General features: G+C 57.4%; 3 protein-coding genes across 24 annotated transcripts in view; 2 read left to right on the top strand and 1 right to left on the bottom strand.

Moving 5' to 3' along the window:
* Positions 1–364: 364 nt before the first annotated feature.
* LOC145509977 (small integral membrane protein 24-like) lies at positions 365–3,981 on the top strand. Of its 2 annotated transcripts, none has more exons than XM_081499827.1 (4): positions 365–487; positions 1,221–1,326; positions 1,587–1,652; positions 3,017–3,981. In XM_081499827.1, the coding sequence occupies exons 1-4, from the start codon at positions 421–423 to the stop codon at positions 3,180–3,182; spliced, it is 405 nt and encodes a 134-aa protein (XP_081355953.1). In that variant the 5' UTR covers positions 365–420; the 3' UTR covers positions 3,183–3,981. The 2 variants fall into 2 exon arrangements, with proteins under 2 accessions (XP_081355953.1, XP_081355954.1); XM_081499828.1 differs by having other exon boundaries at positions 1,587–1,641; positions 3,015–3,182.
* Positions 3,982–4,911: 930 nt separating this feature from the next.
* Positions 4,912–7,136, top strand: LOC145509978 (small integral membrane protein 24-like). Its single transcript, XM_081499829.1, has 3 exons — positions 4,912–5,063; positions 5,155–5,266; positions 6,226–7,136. The coding sequence occupies exons 1-3, from the start codon at positions 4,985–4,987 to the stop codon at positions 6,344–6,346; spliced, it is 312 nt and encodes a 103-aa protein (XP_081355955.1). The 5' UTR covers positions 4,912–4,984; the 3' UTR covers positions 6,347–7,136.
* A 2,402-nt stretch (positions 7,137–9,538) lies between these two features.
* The window catches only part of NFIC (nuclear factor I C), a 73,722-nt gene continuing 57,342 nt past the window's right edge, over positions 9,539–25,918 (bottom strand). For 3 of the 21 annotated variants that reach the window (XM_081499836.1, XM_081499835.1, XM_081499834.1), the window contains exons 7-11: positions 24,908–25,033; positions 22,785–22,969; positions 22,078–22,225; positions 20,079–20,164; positions 9,539–15,956 (exon numbers count right to left, since the gene is read on the bottom strand). In XM_081499836.1, the coding sequence (XP_081355962.1) occupies positions 15,939–15,956; positions 20,079–20,164; positions 22,078–22,225; positions 22,785–22,969; positions 24,908–25,033 (563 nt within the window). In that variant the 3' untranslated portion in view covers positions 9,539–15,938. The remainder of the gene's footprint in view (positions 15,957–20,078; positions 20,165–22,077; positions 22,226–22,784; positions 22,970–24,907; positions 25,034–25,918) is intronic. The other 18 variants (XM_081499840.1, XM_081499839.1, XM_081499837.1 and 15 more) reach the window with 9 other exon arrangements.

A 25,918-nucleotide genomic window follows, 5' to 3' on the forward strand; every position in this document is an offset into this window, starting at 1 on the left:
TGGCACTCCTGGCCTCCCTGTAAAATGCAGGTGGCAAAAGTCTGTGGTGTGTGCAGAGAAAGAAATGCAATGAGGTGTAAAAGCACTGAGTCAGGAAGCAAGGTCAGGGCCATCTCAGCTCGGCCCCTGTGGGGCGAGCCTGGGGGGACCCCCAGGCTGGCTGTCTGGGGGTGGGATGCAGGGCAGAGGGGCTGGACTCCCGAGTTAATCATTACAACCAGGTCCAGAGTCTGCCCTCCTGGAAGGTGGGGGAGAGGGTGTGGGATGCCAACCAGGTGTGGCAAAGGGAGGGGCCCTCAGTCGGGCCCTGCCCCGCCCCCAGACCCGCCTGCCCCCTTATCAGGAGCTGGGCAGGACCTCCCCTGACCCTGACGGGGAGACCGCACACTCTAGCACCCCGGCTGCTGGCTCCTCTGCACGATGGGGACCTTAGGGATCCTGCTTCTGTTCGTGGGTCTGCTCCTGTCGCCAGCTGAGGCCCAGAAGGGTAAGGCTCTGATCTTTGGTTTGAAGGGTGGGAGGAGGGATTGGGGGATGGGCTTGGACATGGGCTCGGCCCCTCCCCACTTGATGAGAAACCAAGGACCCTGAGAGGAGAGGGGACAGGCAGAAGAGAAGGGAGGCCCCCTCCCCAACTCCCCCACTCCCTCGGGGCTTCCCACCCCATCTCTGAGGCACTTCTCTGCCGTCCAGTGTTGAGGACTCTGCTCTCTCATTGCCTGAGGCCTGGGTTCAACCCCTGGTCAGGGGACTAAGATCCCGCAAGCTGCGGTGTCGAAAAAACAAGCAAACAAATTAACAGGACTTCCCTGGCAGTCCAGTGGTTAGGACTCCACTCTTCCACTGCCTGGGGCACGGTTTCCACCCAGGTTGGGGAACTAGATCACACATGCTAATGTCTGAGCATCTCCTGCACTCTTCTTTCCCTGTCCTTTCAGGGGGCCCTCACCTTTCCCTGGTGCTTCCCTGGTGGCTCAGACGGTAAAGAATCCACCTGCAATGCAGGGAGATCTGGGATTGACCCCTGGGTCGGGAAGATGCCCTGGAGGAGGGCATGGCAAACCACTCCAGTGTTCTTGCCTGGAGAATCCCACAGACAGAGAGGAGCCTGGGAGGCTACAGTCCATGGGGTCGCACAGAGTCAGACACAACTGAGGGACTAACACTCCGCTTTCCACCCTTCCCATTTCTGAGTCCCCACTCCCCCCACCTCCCCATAGAGCGCCATCTGAAGCCCTGGCTGGTGGGCCTGGCTGCAGTCGTGGGGTTCCTGTTCATTGTCTTCATCCTCATGCTGGCCAACCGCCTCTGGTGCTCCAAAGCAAGGTGGGAGCCCTGTTCCTCACCCCTTCCCCTCCCTACTCCCAAAGTGCTGGGCACCTCCTCCCACTTCATGACCCTCTCTGGTCCCTTTCCTTGTCTCCCCATTTCCCTGCTCCCCTTGCACCCACAGCCCAGGACAGTCATGCAGTTCCCCCCACCGGCTCTTGCTTCCTGGAGTTCCTCCAATCTGGGAGAGACTGAGGGTGCCTCCACTTCCTGCCCTTTATCTATCCCCACCCCTCCGACTCCCATCTCTTCTGCAGAGCTGAGGATGAAGAGGAGCCCACATTCAAGATGAATCCCAACTCATATGAGGAAATGGATCTGAGGTACTGCTGTGTGAGCATGTGTGTGTGTAGGGTCAGCGGGTCTGCGTGAGGCCCCTCTCAGGGAGAGGAGGGGTGAGTGTGCACTGATGACCTCTTTCTGTCCTTGAACACCTCAAGCGCACTCTGGCCCCAGGGCCTTAGCACCTACTGTTTGTTCTGATTTGTACACCTTTGCCCATATCTTCTGGCTGACTCTGTCTCTCCTCCAGTCCCTGCTCAGATGTTTCCTCCCCACAGAAGCCCAACCTGACCAACATCCTTCCTGACGCTCTCTCTGACACAGTCCTGCATCTTTCTTTGAATGTATTGCCAATTGAAATTATCTAAGTCATTTACCAGTTTCTTGACACTAGATTTTGGTTTCCAGTAAGTGAACAGAACTTAGCTTTGGTCCAGGCTGTATCCTCAGTGTCCTGCCCAGGGCCTGGCATGCAGTAGGCACTTACTAAATACCTGTTGAACAAGATGGTGGTGTGGGATAGTGCAGGGACTGTGTGCAAGCATGTGATTTGGTGTGGGTGACTCTCCTGGATTCAGCATCTCCCATGATCCTGTTTCCAGAGGTGACTTTGATGAGAGTTCAGGGATGCGGGCAGGGCTGGGGGCTCTTATATAAGGAGCAAGCACCCCAACTTGGGCCAAGGTTTGGGGACAGGAGTAGGAGCTGCAAGCTGGGAGGAGACTATCCTGGCTGGAAGATTCTCAGCTGAGCCCAAGATGCCTGAGGGAGGGGTCTGGGTTGGACTATGCTTTGTTTAGACAGCTCAGCCCCAGTAAAGTGTGATTCCTGCTCTCAGGATGTGCTGGAGGCTCCAGGTCCAATAAGCACTCCTAATTCACAGTTTGCTCCCTGCCAGGTTCATTCTTTCCCCATCCATCCATTTACACTCCCACCCACAAATCCTCCCATCCATTCTCCCATCTATCCATCCATCCATCCATTCTCCCATCCATCCATCTATCCATCTATCCATTCTCCCGTCCATCCACCTATCCATCTATCCATTCACCCATCCATCTATCCATCTATCCATTCTCCCGTCCATCCACCTATCCATCTATCCATTCACCCATCCATCTATCCATTCATCCATTCTCCCATCCATTCATCCATTTCCCCATCCACCCCATCGATTGTCCCATCTATCCATCATCTATCCATCCATTCTTCCAATGAACAACTGAACCTTAGTTTCTGCCTTTGTGAAATGGAAATCACAAGGCTGCCTTGTAAGGGCTGTTTTGAAGATTCTGCAAAGACTTTTTGTAAAGCATTCATCATAAGGCCTGGCACAGGTGAGGGTCTGTTAAATGGGAATGACTCTGTTTTGTTACCATGGTTTGGGGTCTTTGTGTCCCTACAGAAAAGAAGACAAGAAGGGGATGGAAGAGAAGGAGGAAAAGGCCAAGGAGAAAAAAGCTGGGAAGGAGAAAAAGGCCAAGAAGAAAGGAAAGAGAAACTTCGGGCTGGAGCTAGAGGAAAATGAGGAGCGCGGGGACTATGAGAAAGTCAAGAACACGGCCATGTGAAGATTCAGTCGCCTCCTCCAAGCAACCCTCCAGAGATGCCCCTTCCACACCCTAGAAGCAATGAACTGAACCTGAAGCCACTGCAGTGACTCCATTTGGGGTTGAGAGTTCAGCGCCCTGAATGAAGAGGCTTGGAACCCTACCCACCCCCCACCAAGGAGGGCTCTTCGTGTGTTATGCAGTCTATATTGTTATGATTTGTTCTGCCTGGTGATTCTTCTTGCATTCGGAGAGCATCCCTGGGTCCCGAGAAATCCCCAACCCCCACAATCTCACCGCTCCACCTGCTTCGCCCCACTGCCTGACATCTATTGGCCAAAACCTCCTCCCTCCCAACTTCAGGACCAGTATAGGCCAGGGGCTGCCTCTTGCGGGGAGAGCCTTTCAGAAGGGCTTCCGTTGTCCCCTGGGACTCAGTTTCCCCAGGAGGAGACAGCTTTGGGGGCTGGGAGCAACATCCAGGCAGCTATGGGAGACCAAACTCCACCATGCCCAGGTGCTGGGCAGATAAGACGCTCCCCTTGCAATCTTGATCCTGCCGTCCTGAACCCTGAACTTTGAGCCCCGAGGGCTGTCTCCTGGGAAAGCCTTGTTCCCCCCACCCCTGGGCTTTTGGCTCATGTGACTCCATTTCCAGGAACTGGGTCTTGACGAGTGGGGTGCCCCTGGGTGCACCATCTTGGGAGGGGACAAGCCTCCCCTGCTCTCCTCACTTTCTTCGGGCCCTGGACTTTGCCCTGGATGTTAACCATTTCCTAATGAGAACTTTGATAAAGGCTGGCGTTTTTCATTTTATTTATTTATTGGCTGTGCTGGGTCTCCGTTGCTGCGCGGGTTTTTCTCTAGTTGTGGCCAGCGGGGGCTACTCTCTTGTTGTGCAGACTTCTCATTGCGTTGGCTTCTCTTGTTGTGGAGCACAGGACAGGCTTCAGTAGTTGCATTAGGGCTCCCTTGTGGAGCCAGTAGCTGGGGCGGTAGCCCAGAAGGCGGGGAGCTTTTGAAACTATCCCAGGATGGGCCACCAGGGGACAGAAAAGTCGTAAATAAAAATATATAATAATCTCCCTAAAAGATTTTCCCACTGAACGCCTAGCATCCTTATGGTCTCAGTCTCTGTTGGTTTGCAATTCATCACATTTTCCAACTGAAAATACAGAGACTTAGAAAGAAGGTAGCCACCAGCCCAGGTCTCCCTGGCTGTTGTTGGCAGCACTGGGATGGAAGCCTAGGCTGCCCAGAGGACGGGCACATGCAGGGACTGGCTAAGGTCAGATTTGGAGGTTCATGTCCTAGGACGGGAGAGGGTTGGGGTAGGGAGTGTTCCTAGCTGGGAGAACTGTGATTCTCTGGGATGCTGTGTGGCCCCAGGGAAGTGGCCTGACTTCTCTGAGCCTCGAGTTTGCTCCTCTTTTGCAATGTGAGGACAAGAGTTCTGACCACCAGAGAGTGTGAGACTTGATGGAGGTGCTGGGACTTCAGAGCCAGTGCAATGCCTCATCAGGCATTGAAATGAGGAAATGAGTCAGGAAATGAGTTCCCCACCTTTCTCGAGCCGCCCCTACTGTGGCTCTGACCGTGGAGAGTGAGGGTCACGATGGGCCTCAGGGAGACAGGGACTCGGAAGCTCAGGACCCTGATCCCCTCCCCATGGTGCCCGGAACTCAGGGAGGGGACCCCACCTCCTACTTCCTGGGGCCCCGGCCACACCCTGCCCTGGGGTGCGCTGGGCAGGCCACTTCCTTCTCCCGCCGGGGCTGCAACCCCAGAATCTGCTGGACAGGGGCGAGGACAGAGGGCGCAGGATGCGTAGATTCTGGACGACCCCTGGTCAACTCTCTCTTCTCGCAGCTTTGGTCCCAAGGCTGGTGCAGGCCCAACCCCGTAAGGCCTTGGGAGGGAGTCGGGGTGGGGTAGGGAAGAGAGTCCCAACCTAGCGGCCCCGACACTGATCCAGTCCTGCTCCCGCCCGCAGTGGCCCAGAGGAAGTCGTGGCTGGTGGGGCTGGGGGCTGCGCTGGCCTTCCTCTTCCTCATCTTTGTCCTCACCTTGGTCTATGCCGTCTGGTGCCGGGAGTCCCAGGACAGGTGGGTTCTCATCCTTCTGAGCCCCTCCCCATCGCTAACTCTTTTGCGTCTCAGCTCCGCCCCTCTCTGAGTCCCACCCCTCTAAGCTCCTCCTCGTGCCGAGCCTCTCCCTTACTTGCCCCTCTCCGCTATGAGTCCCGCCATTCTGAGCCCCGCCCCTCGCCGGCCACTCCCATCTAAGCCCCTCCCCTCTCTGAGTCCTGCCCCTCTAAGACCCTCCCCGCGCCAAGCCCCTCCCTTCTAGGAGCCCCTTCCCTCTACGAGCATCCTCCAAGAAGACAGGGCAGGACCAGCGGGGTAATTCTCTGATTCTGAGAGGCCCCCAGGGGGGCCTCACAGGACCTCACTGACTTCTCTCCTGACTACCTACCTGCAAAACGAGGGTGGCTTCCTCACAGAGATCCCCCATCCTTAGGATGTGTTTCAATAGGGTGGTCTATAACGTTATCACCCCCATGCCAACATCATCCATTTATCCATCCACCTGTCCATCATTCATCCATCATCCCTCCTGACCTGTCTCCCACCTTTTCTCTTTCCTTCCCTCCCTCCATCATCCATCCCTCTTATCTGTCCATCCATCCATCCACCCACCTTCCCACCACCCATCCATGCGTCCATTCGTTCATCTATCCACACACTCATTAGTCCATCCACCCATCCGTCGGTGCAGCCCTTCATCTCTCTGCCCGTCCACTCACCCACAGTTCTGAAACCCAGGAAGCCAAAGAGGCCGGAAATTAAGAGCTCAGTTTTGGCTCATACAGTTCGAGCTCCTGAACTTCCTTCGTGTCCTAACGGGACCAGTGTCCTAAGCTGCCTGAGTCTCGCCCCCTTCCGTGTCATGGGAACAGTAAGGGTGCCTGCGGGACTCAGAGCTTCTGGGAGAATTGTCAGAGGCCTGGAGCACTGTCTGTCCTTATTAACTCGGATTATCTGGGCTCTTCTGGTCTCCACAGCAGTGAAGAGAAGGAAGAGGAGGCTGTGAGAAAGGAGAAGGGAGAGGACGACTGGGGGTTGGAACTGGAGGAGACAGAGGGGCCTCCGAAACATGAAGCAATGGCAAGTTCCTCCACATGAAGTCTTCCCACTCATCTCCTCCAGGCAGTCCTCCAGGGATGCCCAAATGCCTTCTCCACACCCTATCAGCAAAGGACCTGGTCCTGGAGCCAGTAAGATGACTCTCTGGGATTCAGAGTTCTCAGAACCAGCCCCAAATCCCTCTCAGAGGGCTCTCTGTGTGTTACCTGGTGGTCCCGTACCCCTTCCCAAGCTTGGTCTCCACCTGATGATTCTTCTTGAGTTTGGAGGGCACCCCTGGAGAAGGAGCCGCCCACATCCCCCAACTTCCCCCCTCCCCCCACTGTCTCATGTCTCTACCCAGTCCATTGCGGGCATCTTTTTACCCAGCGCCTGATTTCTTTTCCCACCACCAATTTCTGTCAGCTTTTGGATTTAATCGGAGAAGGCAGGTCCTCCTGTTGCCCAGGTGTAAGCTCTTCCAAGAGCTTTCTTTGAGTCCCAGTCCCTCTCCTGGCCGCCGTTCGCTGTCCCTGAACGTGAACTTTGTGCTGGCTCAGCGCGCAGGGCCGTTTCCTGGGAGATGAGCGTTTCTCCTACACTCCGTCCTGGACGCTAGCACTCCCAGGTAGTGGGGTGAGGGTGCAGGGGTGGGAGTGGGGGTGCGACACAGGATCATTACCCCTCTCTTCCTGTCCTGCACTCCTGGTGGGGAGGCTCCATAGAGAAGAAGAAGGAGCTGGAGTCCCCACTTCTTTGCTGTGTATCCCAGAGCAAGTAACTTAACCTCTCTGCCCAAGAGTCTAGTTCTGTAAAAGAAAAGAATAAATCCTTCTTAAGTTGTCATGAGGAACTGAATGAAATACTATCTACAAAACTCCGGAGCGCAGGGCCCAGCACCCTAAATGCATCTAACAAATATCAGCTTTCTGTCTGCTGAAATGGTGAGGATGGGGGTGGGGGCAAATGAGCCTGCAGCCTCAGACTTGGGGGATCCTGAAGGTTAGAGGGTGTGTTTCCAGACGATAGTTCTGGGAGCGCAGTTTGCAGTCCTCCGATTTCCTCCGTGCGAGGAGGCCCTGGGCTTCCGCGTGGGTGGCCGTGCAGAGGGTGGGGCGGGAAGGGAGAAGGGAGGTGCTGTCTGGGCTCCTCCCTTTCCGCAGGGGCGGGACTTTCCTACTAGGAGGCGTCTGGGGGCATTTCGGGGGCGTTTTTTGGTTGTCGCAAGCCTGCCCCTTTTATGGCATTTAGTGGGGAGCCAGTGCTGGGACAGCCCTTTCAAAGCCCCCAAATTGTTTTACCCCAGAGGCCAGTGGATGAAAAAGACTCGGCTTTCCTTGAGATTAAAGGCCAGATTGAGCCCCCCCAACCCCAGCTGAGCCTCGACCCTGGGATGAACCTCCAGCCTCCGGCTGAACCCTCCATCCCAGCTGAACCTCCACCAAGTTGAGCCCCTCATCCTAGATGAGCGCCCCATCCCGCAAAAGAAGCTCCTTCTAGATCCCCTCTTCCCTCTCCCCCGCTCCCCGCCTTCCTCCCAAGCGGGACTGTTGGGTTGGGGGTGAGCTGACTCCTCCACCCGGGACCTGGTTTCTGGATCCAGGTCCTAGGTCTGACCACAAGGGGGCGCCAGAACCTCTTCGCTGAGCGCAGAAGTGACCATCCCTTCCGGGAATGCAGCATGGGCATGGGAAGGGTGCGCGTCCATCTGGGGGTCCTGGGATCCCTCATTCCTGCCTCACGCGCCTGTTACCGGGCGGCGGGGTGGGCTGCGTTCCTGCGTGTCCGCGTCGGCGCATCCTACCTGGGTCCCTCTCCGTCCATCTTGCCGTCTTTCTGTGCCTCAGTTTCCCCATCAGTGAAAAGAGATAGAAACGTCCCTCCCCGGAGTGCGGGGTGGCGTGTGGGTAAGATGGAGGGAGCCTGGGCAGCCGGGGAGCTTTGATTGCATGTCTTGGGGTCTCAGGGGGACTGCTGGGGGGTAGGATGGAGGACCTCCCCACCAAGAAGGGGGAGTGACTGCCTCTCACAGGCATGACTAGCTTCCCTGGTGGCTCAGATGGTAAAGAATCCACCCGCAATGCGGGAGACCAGGTACAATCCCTGGGTCGGGAAGATCCCCTGGAGAAGGGAATGGCTTACCCACTCCATTATTCTTGCCTGGAGATTCCCATGGACAGAGGAGCCTGGTGGGCTACAGTCCATGGGGTCGCAGAGTCGGACACAACTGGGCGACTTTGATAGGCATGATATTTCCGTACCCCCACTCCCCTGTGGCTTTGGGGAAAGCTGGACATGAACGGTTCTGAGTGGTCAGGGGTGGGGTGGGAGAGACAGGGATGCTGGGGTGCTGGGAGGGCAAGCATGGGCAGGTGGGTAGGGCCTCCTGGAGGAGAAGGTAGACGAACCAAGCTAAGCCCCGTCCCCTCCTCTGCCCACAGCCCTCCAGATCTCCCACGTCCCTGGGGTTAAAATCCCAAGTCCTCCTGTGACCCACAAACCCCTGTATGACCTACCTTGTCTCCTCCCTGCCCTCCCCTCCTCCCTCTATCCTCCTCCCTCACTCTGCTCAAGGCACACAGGCCTCCTCACTGTTCCCCCAACACACCAAGCACAGTCCTGCCCCAGGGCCTTTGCACAGTGTGTGCCCTCCGCCTGGAAAACTCTTCTGCCAGATTTTCAGAGGGCTGTTTCTTCTCTCCATTCAAACTTCTGTTGAAAGGTTACTTCCTCACGTGCAGCCGACTCTCCTATCCTGTACTCTGCTCTATTTGTCTCCCTGGCATTTATCTCCTCCGACATACATTTATTTTTATTGTTTATTGTCTGTTTTCCCAACTTTGAACTGTGCCACGAGGGCAGATCGTTTAGGGCATTTTGTTCTCCACTGTGTCCCAAGGGCTAGGTGCTCAGGGAATCTTTGCTGAATGAAGATACTCAGGGAATCTTTGCTGAATGAATGGGGTTTTGCTAGGTGGGGGAAAAACAAGGAAGGAAGGCAGTCTGTACATTTATGGAACACTGAATGTGTGCCAGGCTTTGTCCCTGGAGCCAGGCAGGAGGTGGAATTACCTGAGCTGGCACAGAGCAGGTGCTCCATAGATGCCCATGGAACTTGTTGATCAAAGGCTCTGAGGAATTCCAAGACTGGTTTTCTGAGGCTACCTGCCCCTCCAGCCTCTTCCCTGCACTTTGACAAGAACCCAGAACAGACCAAATGCATCATAGAAAGGAGGACCCAAGACAGCTAGAAAGAGTCGAAGCATAGCTTGTTTAATTTTTATACATTTTTTTCTTTTTTCTTTTTTTTTGCCTTTTATTGAATCTCTTATGGAACCCCCCTTTTTCATTTTTTTTCCATTTTTTTCATTTTTTTTTTTTTTGCATAGGGAAACAAACAAACAAAATAATAACAGCCAGAGTCACTTTCTGTAAATGGTACTTAGGTAGGCGCGTCCGCGGAAACTGAAATGACTGCGTAATATACAAGGTTATGAACGGAGTATGACGTGGGAGCACGGGGCAGGGGAGACAGGCAAGGAGAAGGCTGGGCCTAGGTCTGCCCGGATGTCTGGCTCCTTGTCCCCCATCCCTGCCTTGGGGAGGAGGAGAGGGGGGAGGAGATGGGCAGTGGGCTGGCCTGGTACCAACCTTCTCCTGACATAGGTTCATGAGCATGGTGTGTGTGTGTGTGTGTGTGTGTGTGTGTGTGAGTGTGTGTGTGTATGTGTGTGAGATCCGGTATGTGTGGCAAGCAGAAAGCGAGAAAGAGAGTAAACTATCCTGGTAATATTGGTAAAATACAAAATGGGGGAAAAAAACTCAAAAAATATTTCAGAGGCGACAGAAAATGAAACAGCAACACCACCAAAAAATGTGAGAGAAAAAAAGAGAGAAAGAAAGAAAGAAAATTCAGAGAGAAAACGAGTTTCCCTCCTTTCTCCCTGTTGCCTCCCCTCAACACCATGTGTTCTGTCCCTCAGACACCCTGCTGTCTTGCCCTCCCACCCCCTCATGTGTGGCCCTGGCAAGGGTGAGAGGGTGAGAAGTTGGGGGTAGGGGCCAGGACCCCTGGACTGGAAGGGGCTTTGGTTTCAGGGGGCCTGGCTGGGATCCAAGATGGGAGGCTGGGGTGTTGATGCATTTAGGGAGTGAGCTTTGGGGGCTCACAACCGGAGGGGGGCTGGGTAGCTCCTGGCCCCTTTCCAGTGGGTCTCCTTCTAGCCAGGTGGTGTGAAGGGTGGGAGTTTGGGGGGGGGAGTGGGTCTTCCTCTCCTGGAGCCCATATTCCTGTTGGATCCCACCTCCTCTTTCCTGAGGCCTGAGGGACCCCCTGGGAGTTGGGAAGGAGGACCTCAAAGCTACACCAGCAGACGTGTGAGGCACTGCTTGGGAAGTCTGTTTTGGTATCGCTGGCAACAAGTCCTGCTGGGATTGCTTTGGGTCTCCTTGCTTCACCTGGGGACGGGGGTGGGCCTCCGGGGCCAGCTCGGACCCCACACACTCTGAAATGCTTAGGGATAGGTCGATGGGGGGGAGGCGGTGTCAGTTTGGAGATGTGGCTCTCAGGAAGTGTCCGAAGGGGCAGAAAGATGGAAGGATGCAGGAGATAAAGGACCTGAGGACGTGTCTCTGGAACCTCTCTCCCATCACCCTCCCTAACCCCCCCCACACACACACAAAGTAAAAATCAGGGGTCTCAGAGAGAGAGAGAGAGAGAGAGAGAGAGAGAGAGAGAGAGGGAGAGAGAGAGAGAGACTCCAGGCCAAAATAAAAAGTAGCCACTGTATAATCTGTATTATGAGAAAAAAATTCCAAAATTATACACATATATATAATGTATAGTATAGCCCTACACTGGAGGTCAAAGTACCATCAGAGAAGCCAGAGGGAGTGGGTGGCTGGGGTCCCGTCTCTCCCAGAGGGCTGGATGGCTGCTCCTGGCCCCGGGATCCTGCCTCACTGGTCGCTGTCCAGTCAAATCTGCTTGCTCCTGGAACGTTGCTGTCTCTGGGGACAGAGGGAAAGTTCTGGAGCTGGGGGTGGAGGGGGTTGCTGAGGCTGAAACTGTCTGCTGCTTGGGGAGCTGCAGCAGGGCCCCCTCCCCACAGCCTCCCTTGGGGTTCCCTTCCTGTCTGATTGTCTAGCTCAGGGTGGGAATCTGGGCTCATAACTCAGCCAGAACGTGGGTTCCAGACCTGGGCACAGGGGACCCCAGACCCACCCTCCCTCCCCAGGTCAGATAGGGTGGGGTCGGCTTGCCTCTCCACACCTCCCTCTCCACCCTGGTCGGGGTCTACTACCTCCCTCCAAAGAGAGGGATGGAGGTGATTTGCATATATTGGGGAGGTCTCCCTAAGCCTTTTCCACAGCAAGGGCTGGACCCCAAGGTCAGGGTGGGGGACTCTGCATGGGATGGGCTATGAGTGAGGGGGTGATGGTGGGCTTGGGAGGGGATGGGGTTTGAGATGTCAGTTTCATAAGTGTCAAAACAAAAACAAAAACACCCAACACCCTGCCCACCCCCCTCCCAGGGCATGAACCCCAACCGCACTGGCAGGTGGGAGCCTGATTCCTAGTGTTTCTGCCTTATTCTGACACACAGCAGGCAAGGGAGGGAGGGGCTCTGAGGCCTGGGGTGCTGTGCGGTGCAGTCATGAGGGACACCGTGGTCCGAGGGGAGCCTATGGAGGAGGGGTCCCACAGGGACACGCCACCCACTCCCCTGTGCCACTGGCTGTGCCCACTTCCCTGGTGGTGGGAGGGGGGGGATGAAAGCCAGAAATGGGCCCTATGGAAACTGACAAGCAGGGCCTTGGGCTCTTGGGCCAAAGGGCCGTTCTCAAGGGCAGGGTCAAGGCCAGGGCCTGGTCTCTCCCTGTGGCCCTGGGGCTGGCTGAGGTGTCTTTTCAGAAGAAAATGTGGCATGAGCACAGAGTGGTAGATGAAAGCCAGGGTCTGGCTGCAAGGCCCCTCCCAGCTCTAGAGACAATTCTAACATCCAAGCTGGTGGCCGGGGAGTGAATGGGGACTGCCCGCCTAGCGTACGCCGACAGGAGATGTTTGAGGGGCCCAGGGACCGGGAGGGCCGGAGATGGCAAGGAGGGATGGCCCAAGGTTGGTGGACCCAGCCTCGGGGTTTCTTGCCTGGACACTTCACTGACTGCTACTGTCTCGGCTTTGGTAGAGTTAAAGGCAGAGAAAATTGGAGGAAAAAAAAAAGGTTAAGAGAGAAAGAAAAAGAAGGCAGAAAGGAAAACAAGAGAAAATAAAACCGAAGAAAAGACAACAGCAATGGCCGGCCCCTTGGACGGGGCCTGTGACGCTGTGCCCCCTGGCCGTCCCTGCCCCCTGGCCCCAACCCTCTGGCCGGGCCTCCGTGGCTGAGCTAGACCTTACAGGTACAGACAGACAAATATTGCATATATCGAGTTTGGTTTTGTCTTTTTGTTTCACACCAGATCCCCTCTGCAGTCACAGCTGGAAGACGTAGTAGAACTGGGGGGGGGTGGGGGGGTGGCAGGAGGGTCCTTCCTGCCACCCCAAGGCCAGTCTATGGGGATGGGTCCTTTGGCAAGAAGGAGGGGGCTGCAGGGGGGTAGTGAGACAGCGATGCGACCCAGAGCCAGGGGGATGCCAGCCTGTGGGAGAAGTGTCGGGGGAAGCCTGGCTGTCGGCAGGGTGGCTGCCCCAGGGTGGGGGGGTGAGAACGCGTGGGTGCATGCACGGCGTCTGGGGGGGGCTGGCCTGTGGCCCAGTGAGGGGAGAAGCCCTTGCCTGGGGCCAGGGCACACCCTTGAGGTCTGTCCGCTGCTGTGGGCAGGGGATGCGAAATGACCCCTCTGGAGCCCAAGGATGGGGCCGGGGGGGTTGCAGAGCACCAGGGGGCACCCCCAATGCAGCAGGAGATGGGGAGACAAGAGCCCAGGGTAGGCTGGGGGCAGGGCAAACTGTGGGGTGATTGTTGCGTGCATTGCTTTTTTTTTTAAGCAATGTGATTTTTAAGCGTGTGATTTTTTTTAACTAATTTTTTTTTACAAATAGAAATACATCCCTTTTCAATTTTTACTTTTTATTTCATGTCATTGTTTTGTCTTTTTTTCTTTTAAACTACACGAGCAGTGCATGCAGCTATCTGTGTGCGCTGATATTGTTTAAAGGTAATACTTATTCTCAGAAGGCAAGGCACATCATGTGATAGAAAATTTCGTGCAAATTAGGAAACATGGAATTTTTTTAAGGGTTTTTTTTTTTTCTGTATCTTTTTTTGTTTCTTTTAAAGAGGAGGAGGGTGGTGGTGGAGGGCTGGAGTGGGGGGTGGCGTGGGGAAGGAGATAGAGCCAGTATCAATTGCCATGCAGTTTCAGCCGCCGCGAGCTGAAGTCAGGAGCCAGGTCACAGAAATCCTCGACTAAGCACCATGCAAAGTTAGGAAGCTGGGGGCTGCCGGGTGCCCCTTCCCCTTCCCTGCCTACCCGCACCCTCAGGTTCCCGGCTGACAAGCTTCCAGATACCCCAACTGCACGACCCACCCCTCCTGCCCTCCCCCAGAGCGGCCCATGCTTCGGTCCCCAACAGCCACCTGCTGGAGGGGCCCTGGGGACAGACGGACGGACCAAGGGTTCTCGAACCCCTCCGGACAGTGGGAGTGCAGCTGGTGGGGAAGGGTCTTGTGTGTGTGGGGGTGTCTTTCTCTTTATGATCAAGTGGGTTCGCCAAGCCCCTTGGGCTGGTTTGGGAGGAAAGTCTGGTGTCTGGGGAGGTGGGAGGAGGCTGGCCAGGCCCGGGGCACCGGGGATTTACCAGGAGAGGGAGAGGTGGGTCAGGCTGGGAGCAGTGGGCAGAGGCCCTCCCAGGGCCATGGCTTTGGCCTAGACCGGGGATGGGGGTCGGCATTCCCCAGCGCCAGGCATGGAGACCAGTTGGGATTCAGACAGATGGGCTGGAAGGGGTCTTTGTGTTTGGGCCTGGTGACCCCAGAACACCTAACACCCCTTCCCAGGCCCCCCTTCCCAAGATGACCATCCTGGGGAGGAGGCATGGATGGGGCCGGGGAGCTGGGGTAAAGGGGCACCCCGTGTCCCCAGGTTTAGTGTTTTTGGAGCGGCTCAACGGAAAATGTTTAGCAGATGGGAGGCCCACCTACATGGCAGCAGGGAGCCCCAAGGCGCCGACCTCCTCGACCCCAGCCAGAGCCCCCGGCCCTGTTCTGGACCACAGGCGGCCTGGCCCCTCTCCTTCTGGCCACCCAGCAGCGACGCCTCCTGGCTGTGCCCCACTTCAGCGGGGGGTGGGGGATGAAAGTGCAAACCGTGGTCCCCCTTTGGGCCGGGAGGCACCAGGGAGGGGCTGTCGCTCCAGGATGTAAGGCACTGGCAGAGGAGGCGTGGGGGCAGAGGGGCACACCGGCTTCTCGAGACCCCAGCCCCCGTACCCCAGGGGGGGCAGGATGCTGGGAGCAGACCCAGCTCCACCCCTTGGGCCTGCTGGGGGAGGGGGTTCCCTCTCTCTAGCTCTGATGGGGGCATAGCAATGAGGGGTCAGCAACTGGAAGGGGCCAGGTTGTGGGAGAGGAGGGAGGGGGGAGGCCCACGGCCACTCGCGTCCCAGCTGGACACAGGGGAGGGGGGCGGGCGGTGGAAATCAGGCACTTAAACCACTCGCTCTCACCTCCCACCTCCACAGGCTAAGTGGGGGGGGTCCTCCCCAGTTCAAGGGTTGGGTGGATAGAGACCAGAGCAGCCCCCAGGCCCCTCTGCTCCACCGCCCCCAGCCCCTTCCTTGGAAAGTGCATTTCTTACAGTGTGTGCAACGTGGGGCCCTCCCAGGGTGGGGTGTGGAGCCGGTGGGGGGGGGGCTGGGGTGCGCTGGGGTGGCCTCCTATGCCTGGGGTGGGGCTGGGGGTCATTTGCATAGAGATGTCTCCCAAACCCGGCAGGTGCGGAGGGACTTCGCGCGAAAGAGCAGGTAGAGGTCCACGCCTGCCGGATGCTCCTTTGCCGAGTATCCGCCACATGTCCTAGTGCCCTGGCCTTGCCGGGGTCTCCCCGCCACCCTCTTCTGGCCCCATCGCCCCCTGCCTACCCAGCCGCCTCCGCTGCCTGCTGCCGGGGTCCTTGCCGGCCTCCCAGGGCCTGCCTCCCCAACCTGGCAAACACTGTCCCGGAGGTGGCGGTGGGCGCGCGGGTGGAGAGGCGGCCTCACTGGGTGTCCTGCCCCGTGGGCCTGGCGTGGGCTCCAGGCTGCGCTCACCTGGTCCTGGGAGGAGGCGGGGGTGGCTGGGCCTCCCCGACCAGCAGCAGCAGCAGCGAGAGGAGATGAATAACTTAGGACGATCCCGAGCGTCCGGTCCGTCCGGCCGTGGTGTCCCGAAAGTCTGAAGCGTTGTCATCTTTACCGTTTATCTTCTTGGTTGGGTGGGTTTATTTTTATGTATTGTAATTTTTTTCCCCCGTTTGTCTTTTTTTTCCGTTTTTTTTTTTCCTCCTGTGTTTATGTGTCTGTGTGATTTTGTCTTTCGGCCGGGCTGGGAGTCGGCGGCAGGGTGTTCTTGCTTGCTGTAGCTTTCCACCGAAAACGTGGGCTGGGGGCCGGTCGTGCGGCCCCCTGGGATTCCTGGGACGAAGGAGCAGGGCGTGGGAAGAAATCTTTCTTATCCCAGATACCAGGACTGGGCGGCCGGAGGGGGGACACAGAGAGAAAGAGAGAAATGGGGGTCAGGCTCTGTGGGCCACAGCCTATACCCACTGCAGCCCTGTTGACCCCTGGAACCTGTGACCTCTGTCCCAGACTTGTGTAACCTGCTAGGTGACCTTAGGCGAGTGATTGGGCCCCTAAGCAGGGCTGGTGGATAAAACTCAGGAAGTTCAGTTAAACCTGAATCCTGGATAAACCTTTTAGTGTAAGTATACCCCATGCAACTTTTGGGATACACTTGCGCTTAAAAAAAATTTTTTTTTTAAAATTCTTTATCTGGAACTGCGATCTACCTGAACTCTGTGGTTTTGTTTGCTAAATCTGGCAACCCCACCTCCAAACCTGAGTATAAAATGTGGGAGGGGATCCTCCCCCTTGTCGGAGGAGGGCCACTGGTGACTCTTTACAGACAGGCACCATGTTCAGACACTGTGACTGGGGTTGTTTGTTTCTTTTAACATTTTCCCATTTAATGGTTCCCCCAGAAACTTCACGAAAGAGGGACTACTGCCCCCCGATCCCGTTTTGCAGTGAAGAAGACAGGGGCTCAGAGAGGTAAAGTAACTTGCCTAAGTCCACCAGTGTTTGAGGGAAGAAGACAGAATTTGAACTAGGGCCTGAGAAGCTACTTGCTTGTCCCCCTGCCTGGGGCTGACCCCTTAGCCTGGGCTTTGAGGGTGTCATGACTTCCACTTTAAAGAGGAGGAGACCGAGGCTTGGGGTCAGGCAGCCAGGTCTATAGGGACTGTTCTGGCCTGGGTCCCCACAGGGAAGCCGCTGTACAGACCCTTTCCTTGGAAATGCATCCAGTCCACCTGGGGAGTGAGACTGGGATAGGGACCCCCCTGCCCCATCCCACTGAGGTCTCAGCAGTGCTGTGCCCCCACCCCTGCTGTAAACCAGTCACACCCCCTCCAACCAGGCGATCAATCCCACCAGGCCGCCTGCAGCCGCTGGGCCATCCCATCGAACTGGCGCCGTGGCTCCCAGCCCCCCACCTCCAGCCAAGTTCAAGTTCATCTTGGCCATTACCTCATGTCTGGTTTCCGTTGGCAACCAGACAGATTCTGGGCGTGACCCTCCCCTGTGGTGGAAGGCCTCCCCAGGCCCTTCCTCCCTGCCTCCTCCCCTCCTAAGCTCTCTGCCCGACTCTGGCCCCCGTAACGGTAGGGGGGGAAGGCACCCTTAACTCAACATCCTCCCCCATCAGCTGATGGGGAGACTGAGGCCGCACAGTTCCAACAGTGAGGTCTGGGCTCTGGCACCCTCGGCCTGGCTGGAGCCCCCAGTGTGGCTCTGGGCACATGGGTTAACCACTCAGGCCCTCTGTTTGCTCATCCGCTGACCGGGTATGATGGGCAGAGAAGGACTGGGGTTAAATGCTAGGCCAGGTGGACCCACCCCTTCACACAGGGGAGGGGGTGGAGGTGTCAGACCCCACAGAGCCCTACTCTGTAGGCCAAAGTGATGGCTGGCTCAGGACTGAGGGGGCAGGGGTGGAATGGTGAGAGATGGGGGTGGGGAGATGAAGAAGGTAGGTAATTGATCAGGGAGAGATCAATTGCCATTGATCAGAGGAGGGGCGCTGACTGGGGTCAGAGAATATTGATCAAGGGGCCAGGCGCTGACAAGGGGGAGGCCAGGAGATGGAAATGGGGAGGGGAGAAGCCAATGCAGGCTGGGAGGTGTGGCGGCAGGGGGGCGCGTGCAGAGGAGAGCCAACACGCCAGGAACAAGGAAGGCGGAGGAAGTGCTGACTGCGCCAGAAAGAGGAGGCCTCTCTGCTCTGAGCCCTTTGTACAGGGGCTCCAAGAGGGGGGAGTGGGTCTCATGGCTCCTTCCTCCCCCTTCCCTCCCTTTGGGGTCTGCTGGAGTCGGGGGTCTCCTTAGTCCAGGGACCCAAGGTCTTCCCTACACGATCCTGGCAGGGTCCTCCATCCAACACCTTCACTGCCCCACAACACCAGCCCCACAAAGTTTTTTCTGGCTGCCAGCTCTGGCTGTGCACACCCTCCCCGCCCCAACCTCTTCCATGGCTCCCCTGGGCCCCCAGGCCAAAGCCCAGGTCCCAGGTCTGCCAGCTGCTCAGGCTGCTCCCTCATTATTTCCAGCCCTTGGCAGCGCTGAGCCCCCTACCTGGACACCCTTATCCTCTGTCAGACACCAGGCTCCGACCCCTCCCCTCCCAGGCAGAGGCCCAGATGCCCCCTCCCCCAGGTTCCTCCACAGTCCCGGTCCCATCCTCTCTGGGTCCCCAGTAGGGCCTGCTCACCAAGCAGGGGGTGACCATAGCACAGAGAAACAAAGGTTCCCCCCACCTGCCTTCCTTGGTTTCCCTCCCCTTCCAGGCAGTCCACTTGGGGTGCTCCCCTCTCCCCTCATGCAGAGGCTGATGATAGGGAAGGTGATGCCACAGATGGGGGAGACCGGGGCAGGGTGAAGAAGGTAGCCCGCACCCCTCCGTTGCTTTTATTAGCTTTGGTTTCGGAAGCAATTAGGACATGCCCAGCCTCCAGTGGGGAGGGCTGTCAGGTGAGAGTGGGAGAGGAAATTCCTGGCTCCCTGAGCAGGGGTATCCACACTGGGATAAAACTCAAAACCCAATTGGAAGGGGGGAGTCCTGGGGCTGCGCCAGCTCAGTGGGTGACCCTGACCAAGCAATCCCTCTGTCTGGATCCTGGCCAGGGCTCAGTGAGGTGGGACACTTAATATTTTGGGTGTGCGAGGGGCAGTCCTGGCCTTTCCACACCTTTTCTGGATCAAACTGGTCCCCTGAAGCTCCAGACCCTTCAAGGACTCCCCAGGAGGTGCCAAGGCTGGAAGAAGAGACTGAGGTTCAGAGTGGGTGAAGGAGAGCTGGGCACAAGCCCTTGTTTCCTGACCTCAGAACCCCCAGCTAAAGTCTGGGAAGGGAGGGAGGGGGACTGCCAAGTCCCCCCAGCTCTGGGCCCCCTGAGCTGCCAGCAGCAGCCGGGGCAGCCTCAAATGGTCCCCAGGGGGCCAGGCTGTGGCGGGAGGTTCCTTGGGCCTCCCCAGTGTGGCCGATTCTGATCTCAGTGGAGGAAGGGGGACATGGCTACCTGTCCACCTCTTGCCCCCACCCATGGACTCTGTTGCAAGAGATCACTCTCTCATGGTGGCTTGAGGATCCGAACGTGACCCCTGGGGACCCTGCAAATCCCCGTGCTCTACGTTTCTCTGTGCGTCTGGGACTCAGAGGGTGTGCAGCAGCCGTTTTACATCCTGTGATCCCCTCCTCAACACGCACCAACCAGGGAGCATGGCTCGGGGGTACAGCCACCACCATCGAACACCAGCTGCCAGCACCTTCCTGGCTTGCACACGACACGGATATGGATACCAGACCAAAGGTGGGAGTTGGGGACGCACAGGGAGGGGCTGAGGCCACCTCCTGCCTCGAGAGATGCTGGGAGCCAAGGGTCTCAATTCCAGACACATTGAGGCTTGGCCCTGCAGTGCTGTGCAGCCTCAGGCAACTCACTCCTCCTCTCTGAGCCTCCTCGTCTTGCCCTCAGCCAGCCTTGGCCCCCCCCAACCTGGTGCACACTCAGTGGCAGTGATGCCAACCCCATCTCTGCTGTCTCCCTCCCACCTCGCTGGCTGGAGCCTGGGGTTGGGGCCTGCATGCTCTACCGGGAGGCCCCACCCCCCTGTCATGGGCTGCCTTAGTTTCCCCAGCTTCCCCTGGCATCCTGGGATCCCTTGCCACCCCCTGCCTCCCTCTGGCCGGCACGGGAGGGGATGAAGGTTGGGGGTCTGAAAGCTTGGGCTGATGCAGTGTGTGATCCTGGGCAAAGCCCTTCACCTCTGTGAGCCTCAGTCTTCCCATCTGTACAAATAGGACCAGGGCAGTGACAAGCCCAGCCCCATATCCCCTGGCGGGATTTGGGGCTTTACCACAACCCCCGGTAGGTATGGGCTCAAGGCCCTGGAAGGACCCGGCAGGCTGGTCCCCCGGCCACACTCAACAGCTGCCGTGCCAGGGGTGCAGCTGGGGGAGGGCTCCCTGCACGCCTGGCCGGCCCCTCTGCCCTGCCCCTCCCACCCCCCCGCCAGCCGGCCTCTTGGCCCCTACCTGTGCCTGATAAATGCCCGCTGGATCCCTTGGTCCTAATCCCACAAAGGAACGGTTTGCAGGGGACGTGCCGGGCGTAGAGTAGGCTGCGAGGAGGAGAGAGACCGAGAGCCCGTTAGCGCGGGGGTGGCGCGGGAGCACCAGAGAGGGTGGCCGCTGCTCAGGGTCACACAGCCAGGCCTGTGCGCCCAGCACCCGGCGCCTCTGAGCTGGCCGCCCTCCCCCGGACGGTCCGGGCACCCCGAAAAGCCCACAGGCTCAGGCCCCCCGGGTCGCGCGGGCGGGTGTCTGCCGGGAGGGAAGGCGCGGGATGAAAGATTCATAATCCAGAAACCGCCTGTGAATTATTCAGAGAGTTCCAGTGCCTGGTCCATCCTGCTCCCGTGGCCTGCCTCCCGCCGTGCGGGGTGCCATGAATTATTGAGGGCGTTTTATTTATTAATTTCCCTCCTGGAGAGGGCTCGGGGAAGGCTGGGTGCACACACGCAGCATCTTTTTATTTTAATATCACTGATCACGCTTTGCGGGTGAGGGAATGATTCAAAATCCAGGCTGGGGTGGGGGGAAGAGGATGGCGGGAGGGTCCCCGTCTGGTCTCCACTGGAGCAAGGGTAAGTGGGAGGCAGTGAGGCTTGGGGAGCTTGCAGGGGGAAGCAGGCTGGACCTGCAGTAGAGAAGTTGGTACAAGACAAAAGAGAAAAAAATCCACGTTCACTCCCCGTCTATTAAGTGTCTACTGTATACCAGGCAGTGGGCAGCATTCCAGGATTAACTCAGTGGCCTCAACACAGCAGACAAGTCTATTCTGCCCACTTCACAGATGAGGAAGTAGGACAAGGAGGTGATGAACAGCCCCCCATGCCAACTCTGTGCCCTGCGCCTGCCTGCTGCTAAGTGTTCTCCCTGATCTGTTTCACTGACTCACTCCGCACCGCCCCTGGTGACTGTCCCATTTTGCAGCTGAGAAACCTGAGGCTCAGAGAGGGGAGGACAGTTGCCCAAGGTCACACAGGGAAGGAGCTTCTGGGGTGGGATTGGAGCCCAGCGTCCCAGTGCTGCATCTTGGTGTTTGGAGAAAGATGTCTACATGTGAGGCTGCCCCAGATCCTGGCAGGCAGTGGATGCTGGGGAAGAAACACTAGGGGTGGGGGTGCTGTGTGAGGGGAGGGCGGCCCACAGGGCCCAGAGGGAGGGCTGGCGTTGGGGGGTGGTAAGGACGCTCATTTGGGGAGTGAGGGAGAGAGAGACATTCAAAAAGATGGGGTTCAGGGAGAGGCTGGGGGCAGAGCCATGGCTGGTGGGGATACCTGGACCAGGGTGGGGAGTCCACTGGGGGCTGGTGAGCTGTAGTCTCTCCAGCCACATCCCGAAAGCGGAAAGCTCTGGAAGGTTAGGAGACCCAGCCAGGGCCTCCCACTAGGCTACCACCCAGACCTACATCTAGAGAGCAGAGAGTTCTAGAAGGCGGGGCAGCTACCCCTGGCCTCCTGGAGCCAGACAGGCAAGCGGGGACTGTCCTGCCTGAAGGTGTGGCCCAGCCCAGCAGCCAGCAGGAGCAGAGCCTGCTGTGGCCAGTTTCCCCCGAGAATCCAGAGGAAATCTGGAAGTTTTACGTGAAATGTCCTGATTTTAAAACAGCAACCATCATAACAGATTCCCCTTTTTCACGGACAGAAGGCACCTGGGGGCCGGGTCTGGCCCTCCTGCCTCCAGTTTGAGATCTTCCCCTACTTGTCGTACAGAGGAGGGTTTAAAGCTTAGGCATGGGAGTCAGGGTGGGGTGGCACACGGGGGGCCCCAGGCCACTCAGCCAACGGAGGCAGACCCCAGACTCGCCCCCAGCCATCTCCTCAGGCTGCCTTGGCCCTGCGTGGACCAGGCCTCCGTCTGGGGACCCACCAAACTCGCCGGCACGCACCGGGTGGGCCTAAGCCCCCGACCCCAGCAGCGGGGCCGGGGAAGGGAGGGGCCCCTGGGGGACGCCTTCCTGGGTGCTTACAGGGCGAGGTCGGCGACGAGCTTCCTCCCTCGGAGGTGGGTTTGGTGGCAGGGGGGAGCGCCAGCCGCGGCAGCCCGGGGGGCGGGGGTGCCAGCATCTGAGCAGAAAGGCAGTGACTGGACATTTTGAGCTGGCCACTTCCATTTAACTGGGGGGAACAGAGAGACAGGTGGTTAAGGCGGCGGGTGCCCCCTCCGCCTCGGGCTGCTGCCCACCCCGGGGCTGTGGATGGGCCTGGCCGGGTCGAGTTTGGTGGGTGCCCGGGGCGCGCCTGGCCCCGCAGGCCTCCAGCATCCTGGGATGGCCGTATCATCGCCGCCTCTTCAAGCCACTTTGTGCCCACTTTCTCCTAAACAGGATCAGCACCACCAGACCTCACGGGCGGCCTGGACACACCTCCCCACGTTCGCCACGAGTACCCCTTCATTCATCACCTTGCCCACAGTCCCCAGGTCCAAAAGCCTCCAGACACCAAAGCTCTGGTGGATGTTTGGCCAAAGCCAGCCTGAGCTCAGCGGTAATCGTGTCTGATTTCGGGGTCATCCGCTCAGACATTTGAAACAGACTGAGTTCCCACTGGTCTGACTCCAGGGGCTGTGGACCCAGGTGTTTGCAAAACAGAAGCTGCCCGGTCGGAGGAAGGGCCGCCTGACACTCATAAACGATGCCCTGGGGCCCCCGGGGTGGTCGCGCCGCCCCACACTCACCGGTCCAGGCTGCTGACTGGCCGGGTCACAGGCCAGCGAGACGAGATCTTTGAGTGGGTCCTGGGGGTTGAGGTGAGGCGGGTAGCGGATGGCCGTGTGCGGGAAGTAGGTAGAGGCCGTCTGGGGCAGGATGGAGGTGGTGGGGAAGTGCAGGGCTGAGGACGGGTGAGGGCTTCGGGCGATCCCTGTAGAGATGGGGGGTGGGCAGTGGTCATCGGGGGCTCCCACTCGGCTGCCCTGTCTCAGAGTCACTGTGTTTATGCAGGTGGGTTACACCTACATCTCCACCATGAGCCCAGGGGGGCCTGGAATCACCCCTTTTACAGTTTTTATTCATTTTTAAAGATTTATTATTGGTATTTCGCCATGCTGCATAGCTAATGGGATCTTAGTTCCCTGACCAGGGATTGAGCCCAGGCCTGGGCAGTGAAAGCGTCGAGTCCTAACCACTGGACCACCAGGAAATTCCACCATCCCTTTTGTTAAACAGAGGACGACTGTGACTCTCAACGGGCCCGTCCCCTGTTCTAGCCACACAGCAGGCAGGTGGCAGACCCGGGGGTCTGAGCCCACACTGACTGGCCCCAGAGCCCGCATTTTGACCCAGGGCTTGGCTAGCTCTTTCCATAAATGGAAGGTGGGCAATTTTTTAAAAATTGAGATATCATTTGCACACTATAAAATACACCCTCTTAAAGTGTACATTCACTTTCTTTTTTAGCACATTCACGGAGCTGTGCAACCATCACTATAATCTCTTTTAGAATATTCTCATATCCACCAAAGGAAGCCCTGTTCCCATTAGCAACACTCCTATTCCCTCCCCAGCCCCTGATAAGCAGGAACCCACTCTCTGTGTCTGTGGATCTGGCTGCTCTAGACGTTTCCCATCAGTGGAATCACACCCTGTGTGTCCTTCTGTGTCTGCTTCTCTCACTGAGCATTGTGTTCTCGGGGTCCATCAGTGTGGTAGCGAGTGTCAGGGCTTCACCCCTTTGCATTGCTCAGTAATAGTCCAGTGTAGTATTTGCTTTTTTTCTCTTGTTCTAAATAATTCAGTGACATTTTTAATTCCAGAACATCTTCTTTTCCCACAAAAGAAGCCCTGTATCTATTAGTGGTCACTCCCCTTTATTCTCTCTCTCTCTGGCCAGACAGTAAATATTTTTGGCTTTCCAGGCCATTGGGTCTCTGATAGGGTTACTCAACTCTGCCCTCGTCACCTGAAAGTTGCCACAGATGATGTGTACACGGATGGGTGTGGCCCTGTGCCAATAAAACTTTATATACAAGAACAGGTGGCAGTTGGGGGGCCTGCTTTGCTGGGTCCCAGTCTAAACTGCTGTGCAATCTTGACTTTTGCCTCTGTCCTGTATACATACCTGCCTTTGTATGGCACTAAATCATTATTATCACAACGAAGGGACAACGGATGACATTCAGGTTCCTATTTAACTTATTCTGATTCAATTCATTTGGTTCTACGGACAGCCTTGGGACGGGGACATTTAGGAGCCCTGAATGACGGGTGACTGGCTTAGCTCAAGCCCCATGGTGGCTGGAGTCTGTCTCTGCTGCTGTGAGTGTGATGCTGCCCATGTGGGTGGCCAGGGGCGCCCATATTCCTGTGTGGCCTATGTGTGGCCTTTTTTTTAAACTTAAAAAAATTTTTAAATCTTTTTGCCACACCAAGCAGCATGTGGGATTTTAGTTCCCCAACCCAGGATCAACACATGCCCCCTGCAGTGGAAGCACAGAGTTTAACCACTGGACCACCAGGGAAGTTCGTGTGTGACACACCGTGTGTGTCCTTCTGTGTATCTGCCTCTTTTTGTGGCTGTCCAATCCCAGGATCTGTCCATGGGTCACTTGAGTAAGATATATGGGGAGCAGGTTGAGAGGTGAGGCCCTGGCTGCACCTCTTGGTACAAAAGGGGAAACTGAGGCCTCCAAAGAGTCAGGCCTGGGTGCTCTCTGCCACAGCACCTGCAGGCTTTCTTGCCTGGATGGGAGGCTACAGCAATAGGACTTGTGGTCAGACAACTGGTGGGACTTCCCTAGCTGCAAGGGGCCTGTTAAGAGGGCCCAGCCACCCCTCCACGCCTGGGGCCCGCAGTGCTCACCACTGTGCACGGCGATGACGGGCCGGTGGTGCTGGGTGAAGCTGGAGAGGCGAGGTGAGTCCTGGGGAGATGGGCTGTTGAAAGGAGACTTGTCCATCTCTGTTTTCTTCACTGGGGATGAGATGCCTGCGAGGATAGCCAGACAGTCAAGGGCCTGCAGGCAGGGTCTCTCCATGCCTAGGACCCTTGGACCTCCCTGAGGAGCCTGTGCCCATCCTTCCACCAGCCACTTGTGGGGAAGAGGCTGGGAACCCATTGTAGAGAGGGCAAACTGAGGTTCAGAGCTGGGAAGGGGGCCACCCAGGGTCATGTGGCCCACGGGGATGAGGGGCCTAATGCCCCATGGGCCCCTGGATGACAAAGCCTGGCCCCCATCTTCTCTTCTTCCAGACATGGGTCAGCTCAGGGCTGCTCTCATCCCCTGGGGGACGTCAGAGCCCTGGAGAAGGCAGCAGGGTGGGCAGAGGGGAAGGTCTGGCCCAAAGTCTGAGTGGCTCTGTGCTTGTGCACCTGGGATCCTTACTGGGGGTGCAGAACCTTCCCTGTGGGGTCATCGTGACTATTTAATGAGATACAACAGGTAAAGTCGTCAGATCAGGATCCAGCACAAACCCATGCACTGGAATCACCTGCTTCCATTCCTCTGCAGATAGGGGTCTCACTACCTACCCTGAATGCCCTGGGGGAACCCAGAAGGTCTCCAGCTCAGCCTCAATGAATGAAAGAATGGTATAAAGTAAGTCAGCCCTGTTTCTGGGGTCTCCTGCCCATGGTTCTGTGAGCTGACATCTGCATGTGTCCCCAGCGCTGTCCCATCTGGGACACTGATGCACCCTCCCTCCCCTCTTCCCAGAGGCATTTCATCATAGGGCGCTTCTGGTTGCTGCACTAGTACCACCAGGGGTGGGGGTGGGGGGGTGAGCCTGATCCAAGAGTCAGGCCCGTTAAGGGCATTCAGGCCACCAACTGCTTTTGCCATTACAAAGACCACTGCCCTTGATGGCTCTGGGT

This window comes from Giraffa tippelskirchi, chromosome 6 (genome assembly GCF_054371585.1).
Source record: "Giraffa tippelskirchi isolate mGirTip1 chromosome 6, T2T-mGirTip1v1.2.pri, whole genome shotgun sequence".
Taxonomy (NCBI): Eukaryota; Metazoa; Chordata; class Mammalia; order Artiodactyla; family Giraffidae; genus Giraffa; species Giraffa tippelskirchi.